Below are 19,266 nucleotides of genomic sequence, written 5' to 3' on the forward strand. Positions count from 1 at the left end.
TTTAAAAATTGAATGTACATAAAAATGTATCATTCGTTAGTTTGTGTAGAGGAATAAAATTATAAATTAAAACACAATATTTATGTAGTACAAAAGATTCTTATTAGTGAATAAAATTAGAAACAAATAGAATTATTACATATATGATATTTCTGAATTCTCTTTCCTTTCATATCGCTTCTTTATTACATCGTAGATACGAAGTTCTATCGATTTTTTATTTTTTACTTTGAGCAATCGTAGATTGAACATTGTTAACACAATTTAGTATTAAATTTTTCTTGCCACAAACTTATTTTCCTCGAACGCACAATAATTCTTGTTCAATATTATTTTATTACACTAAATACATCTAACGTAATATATAAAAGATAAACGCAAATGTCTTAATATTACATTATTTCAATAGTCTGAGGTATTATAATTATTTATAAATATTGTATATTATGTATATACTTCTAATATATAAATGGATATGAATATCAATATTCTCTGTTCGCTTCCATAAATTCTTTTCACATTGGAAGACAAACGCGCAGTCAGACACACGTACATACACGTATAAATACACACATTATGTTTAAACAAATACTGAGCCTCCATAATAAAAAAAATGAGCACTAATTAACGACTCTCGAAGTGTTTATAATATACTGCGCCATCGTATAGTGTGATCCATTTATGTATTTTAATATTATTAGTTTTTAATTATGCACACACAATTTTTCTTTTCATTTATTATGCCACTTTCTGTAAAATTGTTGTCATGTTTAGAATGACAATGTTCCAGCTTGTCAATTAAAATTTCTTTACCCATATTTTTATAAAAAGTATGTTTCCACAAATAACTCTTAAAATACATATCTGTTAAGTAGTGTAACATCTTTCAATCGTTATTGTCATAACGATATCGTCATCTTGTTAAAAAAATAATATTAAAACACTGTAATTAATTAATATCTGTATTTAAATTTATTTATTAAATCAGATCATTTTGATATCTCGTTTATCAGAATAACGGTGTCTGTTAGTGAATTAATGCAAATTAAAATTTATTCACAGTTGTTCATATTTCATTGTATATGTAAAATTGTTGATCAAGTTATGTGGAAAATGTCGGCGGATCACAACAAAACGAACGCACTTCGGTCGTTATATAGCATCTACAAGCGTCATCGTTCTTCCAGATTTGATTTGTAGATCGGTCTATTACTGATCTTGCTGGAAACTGTATTGGTCCTAACTTGTAGATACTTTGGCCTCTTGTATCTCGTGCTCCAATGTAAGTAAGTGTACCATCCCGCTATGAAGACGCCTAATCCATTGCAAGTGCATGAGAAAATGAGGAGGATCGTCAAGATATTTTCTACTTCGGGACAATTAAGATCCATGTATCTGGTGAAATACACAAAATATTATTTCGCATGCATTACACACTGATACATTATTAATGGTATATGCGATAACATGAACGCTATGTTATTCTTTGAAAAAGCACAAGTTCCAATATTTTCTATCATTTTTCAAATACTTTGAAAAATTATAATATATCAATCTGAGCCAGATTTTATAGCATACCTGACTACACCTTCGAGTGAATTAGTCAACTCGTCACGTGGCCTGCATATGCACGTGGCATTCAATACCCGCGGCGGAGTACATTCCAGACTCATGAGACGCGACAAGTGCATCGCGGAGAATATACATGCGCTCATACACGCGACGGTCGCCAGCACCGCCAAAAGCACACTAAGCACCTGTTTGGGAGAAAGTAAGTGCGATAACATGTCAAGAGATAATAATACTACATTTTTGTGAATAATTATATATAATTATTCTGTCAAAAATCATAAAAGTTACTAATGAAATCAAAATAAAATTAAAATCAAATTGTTTCTCTTCTCATGATAAAATTTTCAGAAATATTGCGATCCAAAAATATGATAAAATAATATTAGAATAAATCATAATAGAGATATTATATTTTTTAGACTACATTTTCTTAACAGTACAAAATATATCATGATAGAAACTGAATGAGTAATAAGCGGCTGGACCTTGAGATTTTTTTAAAGAAATCTATGATGACTCATTTAGAATTCTTACCTTCGTACCGGAAAGACAAAATCCAGGATTCATACCCGGATATTCCTTCTTGAAACAGCATAGAAGGCAAATCCCGAAGCTTCCCGACATCAGAAGCTGAAGATAATGAAATTGAAATTATTCAACCAAACAAACGCAAAGAAAATATTGCAAAAGATATAGCAATTCATAAAGTGTTAATATACATGGTATACTTACATGTTAGTAATTACATATATTTCATTTATTGTAAAGGAGCATTGTATGTGATTATCATAAGATTGTGAAATATTGTTAGTGAAATTTTATTGTAGACAAAGATATTAGTTTTATCAGATACTTACCTTTGATTAGTTAAAGTTTAAAGTTGTGAACTTTATAAAAAATATATCATTCGAAGCGGTTATTGCAAATCAATGCAGTCGTCAATAAATGACGACTTATACATTTAATGTTAATAAGAAAAATAGTAGCACATCCTTATAGAGTATAAAATTCATGGTTATATCATATTACATATACGAGCGTAGTTGAATAAGTAAGTGTTGGTGCACTTAGTCTAATAGAATTATTCATCTTGTTAGTCAGAACTGCCATTCTATGTATTATATTTTTACATCGTCATGATGATAAACGCAAATTCGACTACAGCATGAAATCGTGATACTTACAGGCATGCCGCTCCAGTATGGATTGTCCGTGACAGGAAGGTGCGGTGCCCAAAGTAGCAGCCATAATGACAGGGAAGTCACCGCGATGCCGAAGATGGTTTGCAACGCCGCCAGGCATCGGGCTATTCGTCGATGATACACCAAAGGAGGTAAAAACTTTTCCGGGCCTAAAAGTAAACCTATTTTTTAACTTCCGTGCTACAATACTATTTTTAATAATCCGTATACGATTATTAGGGATATTATTTTCGTTGATAATTACAGATTTATGTGGAATTTACCGGATGATAATTCCATTCTAAATATCTTTCATAACAACGTTGCAGATAAATTAAATGTTTATTTAAAAGATATAAATTGATATTTTTGATAAACAAAGTATTAAATCATTCATAAAGGTGAATATAAGATGAAGTCATATGGGAAGAAAGTTAACCATTCACATTGCCGCCTTTACTCTTCTACCGCGATTTATATCTCCTTTTAGTCATCGTGGGATTATTATTTCGACGATCAACAAGAGTCGATAACGCAACTTGCCACGTCACATGTTGCGAGAGATTTTATCTCGCAAATCTCCCAGGCTTCAGAAAGATTTCCAAGCGGTCGATCACCTATTAGGTAATTCGACATTGCAAAGAGACATGCACACGCCGTTTATCTTCTTTCACGACACACATTTTCCCGCGGTGTAAACGGCCGATTGTCGACCGATACCCCGTCGAGAAACTCGTGTGGAAAGAAAAAGAGTTTCCGAACAGAACGGCCTCGTCACCGTTCCTCCTTACAAGGCATCCTATAACCGGGTGATCGAACGTAGCGTCCTTGCCATAGCAAATCGCCCACTATTATCGTTTGCGCAAGATTTCGCGACAATTATTCTTTCGGAATATCGAACAGAAGCGATTGCTTAATATGAAAATTTTACAACAACCGTTTCCCTGTCTTATTATTTTCATCATAAAGTTATAATAAAGATTTAATCTATAAACAGAATTAATTGACGCTGAAGAAATTAGCCATAAATATAAGTTAGATTAGATATTAAAAATTCTCTATGGTAATGATAACGGATTCTCGTGCATAAATAATGGCTCGATCAATATTTACAGATCAAGTAAGAAAAAGAGTGATTAGTCGTACAACGAGTAGGCTATCAAAGGAGTAGAAAAAATTACAAGTAACTTACTTTGATCATTTCTGAGAAATATATATATATGCTTTGCGTCTCACATGCGTGTAAAGAAAAAATTTTATTGTCACGATATCTACATAAAATTTTAACGTCTCACGGTCATCGTTGGACGTCGAACCGTGAAAGATGCGATACGTGCTCCAAGTCGGAAATGAAAAACAATTTTTACTCGCGGAATTGCAATGCGGGCACCTGCCGCGCGAGGATTGCATCTCGGACGAGCTCTAACTGTACCGCAGATACGCGCTATAACTTACGAATAAGGCAAGGTGCAACCGCAGAACATAAACGCCCATATGGTATGAGAACGCCGTAAGTCGGTGAAAATAGAAATCACACAGTCAACGATACATAGCCGGCTTTTACCGCATACTTACTCTCTCAAAGAGATGGCATAAAAATATAGAATGTGCTATATTAATACTGAACATGCGAATTATAATATAATAAAAAAATCTCTTATCAATAAAACAAATTTTTCGTTTTTTTAATAATTATTATACGTGCTTCTAAATTCTTATTACATATTTGAAATTGTTGGTGCTAAATTTTATTATGAAAAATAAGTCTTTACAATATAAAAAATGGTTTTTTCATGGATTTTTTGGATTGTTTTTAATATAACGAGCAAAATAACAGCCACAACCGTTAAGTAGCGGATATTGTTGCTTCTTTGAGGAGCGATTCGCACAGTAAAGAATGCGGGACATGAATACGTCGTTTGCATTGTGCTGCCTCGCCACATGTATGCCGTATTTATTGCACAATGCGAGAATATACCGGTGCGAGCATAAAAGGGAAAAAGGGTCGTACCAAGAAATCAAACGGCGACAATGTACGACAGAACGAATCACTCATCACTTTTAATTTAATTACCAATCTATTGTTGCCACATCATTAATTAGAAAATGCAGCAATTTGATGTGGCTTATACAGTGTGCCGTTATATAATTAAAATAAATAATTAAAATTATTTCGCACTGTATGTCAAATTTATAAAGAATGAAATTATTTAGCATCGACATGTATGCTGCGACGCAATCACCGCGTAAGTACGCAACTACCTGTAATTTGTCTTCGTCCGCATCAGGTATCGAACGCATTGACTACGTGAATGACCTCGCTCGTATAGATGTGAACGTAAACGCATGCATTATAGCGGAGAGCCAACAATGAGCAACGTGGTCCTCGTTGATACGTCGTTATAACCGGCAAATTTGCCGCAAAGTGTACAACCCACGTACACGCGTAACGTGGAAACGTACTGGGTGGTACGTTTTCATTATCCGCTGGCCTCGCTGCATGGATAATGTTAATGATGTGGCTTGCGCAAGAAGAAACTGGCCGCGGGATAATTGGGTGATTGCACTCTACCGATAATCATCAGCTGCTTATTAGAAGCCTTCAATTCATTCTTAATTAATTATTCAGGATATTCGGTGGCCACCTTCAGTTCTACTAATTTTCTTTTTATATTTTTCATGCTATACTTCAATTAATTAATATGCGATAATTCAAATATGAGTTATACAGAAAAATTGTTGTAACATTTTTCGTAAAAGTCTACAATTGTTGAAAGTTTAGCAATTTTTAGTACGATTATTCGACATTTCTGAAAGAAAACCAAATACGGATTACGCGTCTAAAGACGCTAAAAACTGAGCGTAAAAATAGCGAGCAGATTTAAAAGTCTGGCCCGCCTGGTCCCGAAATAGAGCTAGGGTCGCGTCAAATGTATGAACGACTCTTGAATAGGGCAGAACGAAATTATTATGCGTACACATTTCATCAATTTCGGCCCTTTATGAGCACGTATTGCTTGCGCAAAAGAATGCTTTCCTCGCAAAGGAATGAGAACGGTGCTCATTGTTCACGTAGCACGCTGTTTCTTTAGAATTAGAATTTGAATATAAGCTATATATGCATATATATTGTACAATAGTTTATGTATAAATATATATATTAATATGTGCAATTGATTTTTTTTTTTAAATTATAAAGATTTATAATTCAATGTAATACATTTTTTGACAAGGAAGTTTTGCTCTTTGAAATTATAATCCAATGAATGGGAATTATTTTTCTTAAAATCAAGAGGTGTAGCGATTTTAAGTAACATCCCATGTGGGAATTTCATACATCAGACTAGTATTAGATACTGGCGAGATACAGATCCAGTACCGAAAAACGGGTTTTACATTTCGGTACTGGAATAGTACAAAACCAGTATTAAAATATATAACAATGGTTTAGTACTAACCCATTATCTAAATCGGTATTGAATAATGGTACTGAAATGGTATACTGCCGGTAAATTTACGGTACTGTATCTGTACAAAAATTAATAAAAGAAAATGTCAAATGTCAAGTACCGAGACGGTATACTGCCGGTAAATTCAAGGTACTGTGCCCGTACTGAAATTGGCAAAAGGAGAGCGTTGAATGCCAGTACCGAAATGGAGCAAAGCGAGAGAGAGAGGCAATTAAAAAATACAATGAATTTTTTACATTCGCGCGCCAAGTTGTGACTGCGTATTTCGAACGCATACCAAAAAGATCACGCGATATATTTCCGGCCCGGTACTTCCGCTATCTACGGGGAACCATGTGCATCCACTTTAAAGTATGGTGGGTAACGAAGCAAGAAGCGCTTAAAACGCGGTGGATTACATAGACGAGGGTAATTCAAGAAGAAAAGAACGAGCGCCTATTTCGTACATAAATGCGGAAATATATTATACTGTTAATATAAAATCCACATAACGTTTTACGATTATGTTCTTTAATTATATTTTTCTCATTTGATTTAACTAAGAGAAGCGTAACGTACATTCATAAGTAATTTCGAAACATTAATATTTGTATTAAAAATTTTATTTAGACAGCCGACAGATATTGTCAAAATCTTTTTCTTTTATATTGTAATAATCTTTAACAAAATGATATTTATATGTTAATATCTTTTAGATCCATTTCGCGTACACTGCTACGCATATAAAGCTTATCCCGATTTTTCGTCCGCCTCTTTAACGTAAAAGCTTCCGTCATGTGCATCGCGTTTTCATCACTTTTAGCGCCTTCCATTAGCTACTATATGCCGCGCGCATTTTATGCTATCTAATTACCGCGGTGATAAAAAGTCGCTGCATTTTTCTACGTCACCACCTACGTAGTGCTAATTATAATTTTCCTGTCTGCCTTGGCAGCAACCTCGATCCTGCCGATTGACCGACAACGATAGTGCGCATTAAAAGCGACAGTCGCGCGCTCGTTACTGCAGAATTAAACATATAGTAGCGCTGTGTAAGTAATGTGTCAGTGTGAAGCGACAAGGCGATTATCGAAAGAAATCGAGAAAATCGAGCGATACCGGGCCGGTCGCATTCCGTGGCTGAGAAACGGATTACATGTTGCATTCGCGAGCGCGCGCGATCTCACCTTCGGGAGAAATTGATCAAGAATCGCCGCCTATCGTGAAAAGCAAATTATACGGTAATGCGATTGCATCGGATTGATAAAAAAGAGCTAAAAAAAGACCGCTATTTCTTCGCGCTTCACGGTTCTTCGCCAATTCCGCGCATTCTTGTATATTTTCACCTAGATTCTTAAGTGCTTATAATTTTTTGCGATCATAATACATGGTATGTGCGGCGATAACGAACGGAGAAAGAAGAAATTACTGCATTCTAATTGAGAGCCGTAAAATTGCTCTATCAGATGCATCGCTTTAACGCACAACGCAATGAGCGTATGATGTTCAAATTATTTTGAATAGAATTGCATACGCTTTTTTAATAATATTTAAAGAAATTTATTGAAAATAAAATTCAGAATTAAAAAACTGAAAATAAATATTTCTTTTATGTGGAATTCGAGAAAAATAAGATCAGCTGTTATGCTATCCACTTACGATGGCCGGTCCGATGCATCATGATCATCCTGCTGTGCCTCAGAGAATTTCGCGTGGGCGTATGTCGACCGGCTATTTGAGAAGCGGCTAGATTGACAGGAACCGTGGTTGACAAGCAGTTTGCCATCGAGGGTGCTCGATCGAGCTCCTTCTCTTTGTCGCCGCGGCAGACTCGCCCAATGTTCCCGGTTGACACTGCACCTGGCAATACAGTTAAGTTATTCAATAAAATATCAATTTTATCAAAGAATTTCGATAGAATATGAATTCTACTGAACGTTACATGACAAATCTATCTTGTTCGACAAAAATACGTTAAAAAAATTTACGACCGTTAGCACGCGTCACGATATTTCTCGTGTATATATTTTCACGAGTGCTTATATGAACAATGTCAACGAGTTTCACTTTATGGAATATTATTTTAATCTTTTAAGCGTTCAAACGTTCATGAGCGCGACTGTAATCGAGCTGATACATATAATTATAGAAGAGACGTTTGCAATTTCCTAAAATTCTTGTTATTAAAGAAAACATAAAATTACTACAATTATTGAACATCTGTTTCATTTTGAAATACATAATTTTCTCAGTGCAAGCAATTTTCGTGTGCGTGAACATTGCTCCCGAAGACGAGCGACGCGGCGCATACGAGAATTCAGGACGATAATGTTTCGCACGTTGAAAACACCTGAAGTGGAACAAATAGGTCAACCTAACATAGAAGATTAATATACGGTGTGAATACATAACTGGTATGAATTACATCCGAGTTATTTATCTCACACACACATTAATCTTTTTATTTTTATAATTATGTTAAGCTTTTTGACTTAAAAGACAAAGATAGAACTCATGATAAAATATTTCAACAACATCATTAAGAAGACAACATCGTCAATCAAAAACTAATTTGTGTAGCAATGATTATTCTGAGTTAATTTAAGATTAATTTGAAATTGAAGATTAAGTAACGCTTTACAAAAAAGCTTTCGAACATATTAAGAAAAAGAACTCGAAATACTAATTACATTTTTAGGAACTATTTTATTTATCCATAAATTACGCGCGTTAAAAAAAGCTATACATGTACAAAGCACACCGAAAAAAGTTCATTCAACTCACCCATAACTTTGACAGTGTGAATCTTCGATACGTTGCCCGCGCTAATGGCGCTATTGACCCTATTGTTATTATTGTTGCTATTGTTGTTGTTATTACTTTGAGACATGGTGGATGTGCCATTGCCGTCATGATTCAAATTGCCCACGCTCATAGCGGACGTGACGCATGCCGACATCGCCGGTACGTCCTGCGGAGTCGAAAAAAAAACAATCGCGTTAATTTTGGCGAATGTCTCTCGTCACTTTGAGAAGAGGCAGAGAACTGTACATAGTGTCAAAAAAAAAATAAGTAGCAAAGAAAATTGTAGTCAGTTGCTATTCTTAATATTCATGATACTATGCGCGTAATTTTTTAAATTAATTAGTTTGTGCAAAACTGTTAATTTGCCAACAGTTGAACGTACTATTCACCTTAAACTTTCATAAGAGAAATATGATTGTACCGTAGATAAAACTAATTAAATGCTCTGTAAAATTTTGCTGTTAGATTAGACATCATTTTCTGCCGCTAAAAACGCGGAATGCGCATGCAAAACAAGTATTTAACATAAATGCTTAAAATGTAAATTTATGATAATTTTTACATTAATGCATTAATGCATAGCGAGCATCTGAATTATAGATAATTAATATCGATTATAGTGAAGAGCTTACATTGCTATGAAACATTATTCCGGCTTCTTCTAGCGGCGCTCTAATTACTATTTCTAGCATCGCAGAATATTTGCATTGCAATATATTCATATTTAATAATATGAGAAGCTGCTTTTATATCGTATCATTAGAACTCATTACCGGTAAGCATAATGAGTTTATAAACTTTAAGTTTCAGTGTATGTATATTTGCTCCGGAATACTGTTCAATTAGTATTTTAAACCATGCAAAAATTATACAAAGTTATGTAAAATTATGCGAGAAGTGTCACAGATTATAACTCCTTTTATTCGTAGACATTTTCAACTTGATTTTTCCGAAATTTAATTCATAACTTTTTTATTACTTAAAAGTTTTTAACATAAGAAGTAATTCTATTAAAAAATCAGGGACACTTGTTCGTGATTTTTGCCACTCGAGAGATACGAAAATCATCGGATCCATAACTAATGCCGATCGCGTTGCGCTGTCACGCGAATCTTTTGACAGTGCTAAAACACGTAAACAAAGACACGTGAATGAATTCGTACCTTGTAATTGTCGTAAAAGCTCACCGGCCGACTCTTCGGCGCATACTGAATCTCTTCATCGGGCTGCATCGTGCTCGTGCCGTGAAACGGTGTCCCTAAGGGATGCGCGCGCAACACGTAGGACGTCCTCCGTAGGTCACTCTCCCTTCTTCCACCACGTCCGGTGAATCTGCAAAGGTGAGCACAGATGGCATAACGACACGTAATGAGAGCACGATTAAGCATCGTTAATTAACGCCGTTACATGATAATTTTTTTATATTCATAAAAAAAATAACAATTATGTCGTAGATAACAATTATGCTTTGCACCTCTTAAGCGGAAGATTGTATCACTTATATTAAATCACTATATCAGGAAAATATTACGTTATTTTAGCTATTTCGGCTATTAAATTATTTATGTAATTAAACGTGGAATTAAAAGAGCAACAGAATAGAAAGCATGCTATCTTAAATTTGTTGAATAGCGTTATGGAATTTAATAGACAAAGAAAATTTTATTATAAAAAAGTAAGCATTTATATATGCATACATGCATTTATATATATTTTGATTAGTTTGAAAGTATCATTATATAAGTAATGTAACGTAAATGTATTTCCTCAAAATGAAATGATATTACATTGAATTAACAAAAGTATTAAATTCTTTTATTATATTTTTTATGATTTGATCATTTAGCTAATGTATGTATAATATATGTTATGGACAAAGTGATGATGAGGCATTATGCATAATGCCCGAGACCAGTCGGGCAGAGTGATAAACATTTGTTAATTTATCGCTTTAATCAGGCAATATAAATAAAAAAAAATATATATATATATGTATATTTATTTATCACTCTGCCCGACTGGTCTCGGGCATTATGTATAATGCCTCATTTATCACTTCGTATATAATATATATCTCATCATCGTAAAGGCCAAAATGTTTCGCGAACGTAAACATGTTATTTCCTTCTTTCCCGGATGTTTTCATCAGTTGAAATAATGACCCGTGACAATTATCAAAATGTCGTTTGGGTTTGTTTCTTTTTCGTCGCACACACTGCCTCCGCGGAAGCATACCTGACATGAGTTCACAATCGTTATACCCTCCACATCGGATGTGGTCAGATGACTCACCATGCCAAATCAGTCGGCAATTTCGGAAGGGTCCTTTTTCCTAATCCCATCCGATGCGTCGTAAGTCACGTACTAGAGTCGTGAGAGATGCGTTTGTGCATAAAACAAGGATGATCAGGGATAATAGTCTTGCGAGACGATACGAAATAGAAGATTGACGATTTTCCCGACATCCGCATTCACGTGCTCGGTCACGTGCGTTGCGCATCCGTCACTCCATAAATGTCTGGAAAATTGAGAAAGATTGCCCGCGTGAGAGTAGCTTTGATCGGCGTCGTTTATTTTCAAAGGTCATTCCTTTGAAGCATGACTGTGCTCTTCTCTGCAAATATCCGATTACTTCGATACATCTTCATAAATAAATACTATTCTTTCAAGGCAATTGAGCTGCGTGGGTGTAATAATTTTTGACTGTATTACTTAGCAAAAATAAAGATTAATTAGCCACTTTGCAAGAGTCCACAATTTATTGCTCAAAAGTGAAGCATTTTATGTTTTAATAAATTAATCTATTTTTTACATGAATTAATGATTAAATCATTCTTTTATCTAAGAATTTAATCAACGTAATTCATAAATAACACGGTGTTATAAACACAGAACAAAGCTGCGAGCAAAGTACGTAATGCAGTAGTACATAAAGTGAAAGGAAACACGCGAGATTAAAACATCGCTTTGTAAACAATAATAATTCCGCTGAGGTGTTACGTTTAATGATGGAAAGAATTTCCATTTTACGAAGGTTATTTCGCCTTCACAAACTATCTCACGAGCCATCCCGCTGTTCACAAGAAAAATGCGATATTTCTTTGTGGAAACTCCAATACGAATTATGTTAAGATGGTCTTAGCATCTAGGCAAGCTTCTGCAGTCTTGCCAGACGCTTAAGTGCTGATGAAACTTTGATTCCGACTTAGCCCCATGATTTTCCATGCCATTAGCGCGAATGATGTGTCGTCATGTATATTTAATGCGTTTCCAACAACAGCCATCGCTTGAATGAAAAGAATTATTTTTTAAATTATGTTATTTCTAATTTATCTAATGAGGCATAAATATAAAAGTTTAATACAGTATTGGTACATAATTATCTTAAGACGATATAAAATGTTATATTCAACTTTTTACAGAATCGTAAAGAAATTAATGCAGTAAGAAAATTTAATGTTATATCAAGCACTTTCATAAATCTTGCGTTTCTCTACCAAGAAAGCTTTATCGCTTTTCTCCCATCAAGTCACATGTGAAGAGGAAAAAAAACAAAGATACGGTACACTTGACCGCCACGAAAGTATTTTTCATCTGAGGGGGCAAAATTTATAAAGGGGATACATAATACATTCATAATATGTATATATATATGTATGTAACTCTATTCAAACATCATATAATAGGCCACTCAGTGGGTAGTATAAATGTGCGAAAAATATGCACAGATTTTTTGTTCTAATTAACTTAATGCGCTTAATTTTCTTCGTTATATAGTGCACTTCAATTGAACGAGTAAATAGTCGAAAAAAAAAAAGACTCATTTTTCCACCTTTGATGTAAATATTTGATGCTCAATATTTTCGATCATGAAATACCTTAAAAAAACAGAAAAATTTCAGAGGGGCGTAGCCCCCCCCCCCTCCGATTCCGCGGCGCCTGCACTTGACATAAAAATCCTTAAAGACATTATGACGCGACACTTTGGAATGTAAGCTTCTCGACACAGATTACGATAACAGTTAAAGTTTTAAATCCATCTTAACACATATTCAGCTTGTTTCCTTACAATTAAATACTTAATTTCTGAAAGCGCAGCAAAGTATCGCGCTGATGATATCAAGATTTCGATGCTCGATAAAGATACTAAAAATATTCCGCGATAATGTTGAAATAATGACCGAGCATCGCCAAGTTTCATGATCGTTGTTGCGCGATTGAAGAAATAAAAATTCTCTTGTACAAGGCCAATTGTTCTTAATGTTACCGAGGACATACATAAGCAAAGTAATATGATACGTCTATGAATTTTTCGACGTGCTGCTTTTATTATTAGTATCCTGTCGAGTCAGCCGAAGTTTGTGCAGTGGAAAATACAAGAGTGACACATTTATATTCTTTATAAGTTCTTGTATTACTCTATACAAATAGTATACCTAAAATCACATGAAGAAATTAAAGACGATAGATCTGAAAAATTCATATTTATATAAATAAGCATTTATCAACATTTATTTAATCAAAAAACTGAAAAGTGCAATTATTATTTATCATGATTTAAATTTATGCAGGAAATTATTAATCTTTTTATTGTATTATAAACTGTGAAATTTGACAAATTGTATATATCAAAGTTGTTGCAAAAAAAAGAACTTGCAAATTTTAATACATCAAGCACAGAAAAACAGAGCAAACGGAATGAGGCTTGTAGGACAATAAGTTGGTATGAGCGATGCTTAAAGGGACTTAATGGAGAAATAACTTATTTCCAGCTGTGTAACCCGAACAGCCAGTCAGTAGGTAGGTCATTGGGATCTAAAGAATCTCTCACACTACCAGAGATTATCGTCAGTACTTTCATTATTCATCTATCGCCGATGTAAAAATTCTATTTATAGGACAAAAAATTTACACTAACGATGACAGTGTTTGCTCGGCTATTAATAGCGATCTTGCGAGGGCTCAGTAACCTCCGTGTGCGGTTTTATTGCTTTGCGTATATTGCGCAATGACTTGGGATCTTGCGCTGTGAAAGTAAAACCGCGCTCACAGTACTTCGACAAGTATGATGACGACGCTGCGCTCCGATGATCAGATGAAGAAAAAGAATAGGAATCTTGACGTAATCATATGCTATTGCGTGTTGGGTATCACCTGCATCACGGATTGCTGCACGTAAAAATATTATTCAAAAGTGTGAGGCAATATATGTAACTGCAAAATTAACAATTCAAACAGTAGCTAATTAATATAGCAAAAGTTTGCAGAATTATATAAACATTTTACGAGAAACTATGTATGTTTAAATAATATTAAGTCTTAAAATCAAGTTTTATGTAACAAGAATAAAATATAAAAAAAGAATTTTTGTTTAATACATTTTGAGATATATATATTAATATAAGTATTATTAAATATGTTTGCAAAAAATTGCACGCAAAAATATACGTTTGATAATAAAAAGTTATTTTTAATTTTATACTTTTTGAAATAAACGTGTTTGTAAAAATCTATTTATGTATTGATATAGCGATTTCAAACGTACCTTAAAGTTCTATTTCCGTATTACGCGGTACCATAAATCGGGCAAAACAAAATCTACCAGAGGGAAAGAGCGAACAGAAGCAAGTTCGCTAAATTACATAATGAAGGTATGGTTTTAACATAATATCTATTAAATAAAAATGAGACTCGATTAAACAAAAAAGAAAGAAAATTAATATGATACAAAAAATGTCGATATAAAAAAATAAAAACTCTCAGAGTACACAAAATCTTGTAAAAGATTCGATCGTATTTATATGATTTTGTCAATCTCTTATTATTTTTATTGTTATTTTTTAGTGTATTTATTCAGTTGACATTTTGTATATAATGCTAGATAAAGCAAGAAGAAAAAGAGCATTCGACGATGCTATCTTTTATTATATTTTTATTGCATGATTTGAAGCGGAATCATAAATTAATGGTTTATTTGGCGCATTAGGCTTTAAAAACATGTTTAATGCTTCTAAGATATCATGATCACTATGTAAACTAGGTATGTAGGCTGCTGACGTAATACGCGATAACACGCGATTGTTGCAAACGCAACAGTTTCCTCTAACAAAAGAACAATTACGAGAATTTAACTATAATCAGACAAGGAAATTCAACAAAAGAATGTCTTTTTATGTACAATCAAGCAATAATTAATAATTGTCACAAAACCGGCAGTCATTATCGACGTAAGACGTTATTCCTGTTTCACTTTTCCTGTTTCATTTTTTCATTTCGAAGAAAACACGTGTTCCGACGAGACATAATAATATATATATTTAAGACTATTATATTTCAAAGTCATTTTTTGTTACGTGACGTACATCTCGTGACATCTACAACAGTGTAGTTCATCGTTGATTGAAACGTGAAAACAAAAAGCAGCTAAGAGTAATTGTGAGTTTCCCACGAAAACTCGTGATCATCATCGTGATCACTAAAATACATATATAAATTGTTTCGTAGCATGATGATACAAATCTTATTTCTTCTCTTCAAAGAAACAAAAATTTGTAGAAGTATTTAATATAAACGTACGTTTGCAGCAGATCAAATACAACAAAAATTTTTACGCAGTTGTGTTGTTCGACAACACCTCGAGTGTTGTTCACAATTTACATTAATTTGCAACAAAATTGGATTTGTTTGAGCGCTCCATGACACATGGCATATTCTATCGTAATAACATTGAAGTTATTTAAAGTATTGTTATTATTGTGTGGCGTAGCAGGATGAAATCAATAGGTGCAGTCAAAATGATCAACAGATGCAGCTTTCTAAATCTTTTTGTTTCCTTTTTAATAGATATTAAATAACTATTATAAATATTTACTTGCGATAAAAAATTAAATTATGTATATATATTTTCCTACAATTTTAAAATAAAAAATAGTATCATGTAATATGTCGCGCAATATTAAAGAGTGAAAGAATATGAAGCCTTATAGGAACTATATTAATTTATTATTGGAACACATACTCTCTATTGCGATATTTTCCGATAGAAGTGAAACTTCTCATGCGTTGCGTGTTAATGCGTACAAAATTGTTAAGAATCATAGTTATAATTAACGGACGCGAGAAAGTAGCGATCGCATTCTATCACGCTCGATTTTCATTAGATATCCATTAGACAATCGTCGTCTTTGAATCCACTTTAGCCTCTCGCGTACGTAATTAACGTGCGAACATTTGAGAAATATTTGATATATCAAATGTAGAACGTGTGCGTTTACTAACCCGAATAACACACGGCTTTTCTATTTCAGAGCGAAACCTGTAAAACTAGATCAAATAATTCTATAAGGGAAAATAGCAGTTACACAGTAAATTTTACGTTCATGTTTTTTTTGAGTTATAAATGACTCATTCGACGATCAGACTGTCACATTAAATATGTCGTAATTATCATCTGCGTCATTATACATTTCATCGAGTTTCGTCAAATTTATCAGCGACTCTGGCTCAAGGTAAACTCGAGATGGCAAGGTCGAGCATGACCAATGAATCAAATTCTGTCCGTTTGTATGGCGAGATCGTTTTTAGCCAGACGCAGTTTGTAAGAGGAATTGGTATGTTGCAATCACATTTTTTGCATGGCACGTAATCATATCAGTGTATAAAAGTGTCGCGTGTGACATCAATTACCAAAAAATAAACCATCAATAATCATCAGAAAGTTCACATTCCATATACCACAAAATAGCAAAAGTTAATTACAATTTTTTTCAATTAATTGTTTTTAAAGTTTTATTACAGATGTTTAACAATTATCATAATTTAATTTTTCTCGTGCAAAATATATTTATTTCATCAAGAAAGATTTATATTTATATTTTTATATAAATATAAATCTTTTTCGATAGATATTTTAGTAAATTATAATTAAGCCCGTACAATTTAACACGATGTAATTTCTCTCATATCGAATAATAACAAAATATTGACAGATAAAAAATCTTGTTATAATTATTATGATAGCATAAACTTGCGCAGCGCGTACACTTGTTTTCAATACATTATCGCTGTTTTCAAAATGTTTATTTTGTCTCGAATTATTCGATTTTGAGATATAAACAATGTTGTTAAAGCAAGTTAGCACTTGCAGCATCATTTTAATGACATTTTATGATTTTAATAAATCTATTGATCAATATTTCCATACAAATTGTATTTTTGGGACATCGTCTCTCTTCTTTACTTCAAAATACTTTTTAATAAACCTAGGATATTTATCAGAGTATGCTTATCAGAGTAAATTCCTACCTTGACATACATCTTGCGTAATATACTTTATTTTAGATCAAATTTTAACACTAATATCTTCCAATCCACAAGCAAACTATATTAAAAAACTAAACTGCCAAATTTCTGTATAATTCATTGCTCTATGAATTGATTATGTACTTGCACACGAACCATTCTCAACAAAACTGGTAACCACGTGAGACCGAAATTAGATTTCAGGTTGATTCCCGAGAAATGCCAAGACGTTTTTTTTTTACTATTTTCACACTGCGACACGCTTTGGACACAAATATTCTCGTGAAAAACGATCCGCACCACTGTAACAATAATTGGAGCGTTCTCCACAACCGGTCGTTAACCGGCAGACCGACCATAACACGCAATGCGACTCTGCCGACGTCGTGGTGACAACTGAAGGCCCACGTATATAATGCATCGAAGCGAGGCTGAACAGGCCCCACCAGAGAGTGTGTCCAAGTCGAAGTCGGGTGTACCAGGTGTGTCAGAGCGTCTCAAACCGGGGGAATCCTGCCGGCAGGTGAGAACGACCATCTGATCTCTGGCCAAGCATGATCGCTCGACCGGCAAAGGTAACCGGCGTTCCGGATCCGTTTGCATTTCTCAAACAAGCACTTGCTATAAAAATGAAGAGGTAAGCAAAATCATTAACTATTTAGATATATCAGCATGTAGAAGATTACTTCAATAAAAAATGGACAACTTGGGAAAAATTATTTCTTTAGTAAAGTTTGCACTTAATATTAAGTTTCCTTTACTTTTGCATTTGAAATTTTTCTCAAAAAAGAATTTAAATAAATAATAAAGTTTCTGAATAATTAAATTGTACAACTTGTACGACAGCTCTAAGACGATAAACGTGCAAAATTTCTGACAATTTAAACAGCTTCTGAATGCGTTTTGAAAACGCAAATTTGCAGTTTGTAGAAGAGCAATGTAATCTGAAACGTCGACGTAACGTATTTATTAATATTTATTGGTTACCGATTTAATGGAATGCTAATCAACATTTTTTCAGAACTGAGCACCACTGTTGTTACTTTCACGTCGCTGGACGTTTCAGGCTTGATGAAAGAACTTATGGAAAGTAATAAAAGGGGCAACAAAAAGGGGTTCCTGTCTACCTTGAACGGTGCTCCGTCTATCTTGTCCTTCTCCAAATATTTTTTATTCTATTATTATTTGATCCTCCATTTGCTTCATCTTAATTTCTTTTATTTGATAGTTGTCTTAATGATAACGCTAATTGTTTACATGATTTTTTAACTATTTTTTAAAATTTATGATTGTTTTAATTCATTTTAAGTCGACTTTACCTTTTAACACATTTTTAATATCTTTTAATATACATAACAGATCAAATAATATCATTCTATTTTTAAGTGTTGTGCAAAAAAAAAAAAATCTGGATTATATTTTATTAATTTTTCTAATCAAAATATGTATAACATTATAAAAATATTTTGTTTAGGTGCGCGTGTATTTTGTGTTTCTAATTTAAATATTCTTAATTTAAAACTGAAATAATATTTAAAACTAAAAAAGCGTTTGTGTTAAACAGCAACATATGGTTCTAACTTATTTAACATAATACTAACTCAATAGAGTATGTCTAGATTTTTTAGAAATTCAATTCCTCTACAAATAACTGTAAATAGAATTTTTCTTCTCTCACTTCGTTTTCTTCAATTGCCTCATTGCAACATTGAATGAATAATAAGTGTTACGAATTGGACGCTTTGTTCGAAAGTATACCATGCACGTGTGGCTTTTCCAGCATCGTGTTTCGTAACGAAAGGTCGCCGACGAGGATCTTCCTCGCTCAGCTCATTAGCGTAGTGAATTAGTGACTCCGGTTCAACGAGCCTTCTAGAATACGCGTTCCATGAGAGGCAAAAGAGCATATTCGAACGAGCACGCACATGTGTGTATGCACAGAAGGAATTCCGTCCCTT

At 33.6% G+C, this 19,266-nt stretch overlaps 1 protein-coding gene across 4 annotated transcripts; it reads right to left on the reverse strand.

The window, feature by feature from the left end:
* Nucleotides 1–79: 79 nt before the first annotated feature.
* LOC105677826 (uncharacterized) lies at nucleotides 80–17,688 on the reverse strand. 4 transcript variants are annotated; one of them, XM_012376960.2, is made up of 9 exons: nucleotides 17,465–17,684; nucleotides 11,300–11,525; nucleotides 10,171–10,339; nucleotides 8,987–9,173; nucleotides 7,862–8,062; nucleotides 2,757–2,923; nucleotides 2,107–2,202; nucleotides 1,579–1,757; nucleotides 80–1,395 (listed from the first exon to the last, which is right to left on the reverse strand). In XM_012376960.2, exons 3-9 carry the CDS (start codon nucleotides 10,237–10,239, stop codon nucleotides 1,173–1,175), a joined length of 1,122 nt encoding a protein of 373 aa, XP_012232383.2. In that variant the 5' UTR covers nucleotides 10,240–10,339; nucleotides 11,300–11,525; nucleotides 17,465–17,684; the 3' UTR covers nucleotides 80–1,172. The 4 variants fall into 4 exon arrangements, with proteins under 4 accessions (XP_012232383.2, XP_012232305.2, XP_012232220.2 ...); XM_012376882.2 differs by having other exon boundaries at nucleotides 17,312–17,684; XM_012376797.2 differs by lacking the exon at nucleotides 11,300–11,525 and having other exon boundaries at nucleotides 7,862–8,056; nucleotides 17,312–17,688.
* Between the last annotated feature and the right edge of the window lie 1,578 nt (nucleotides 17,689–19,266).

Source organism: Linepithema humile, chromosome 3 (assembly GCF_040581485.1).
Source record: "Linepithema humile isolate Giens D197 chromosome 3, Lhum_UNIL_v1.0, whole genome shotgun sequence".
Classification (NCBI taxonomy): Eukaryota; Metazoa; Arthropoda; class Insecta; order Hymenoptera; family Formicidae; genus Linepithema; species Linepithema humile.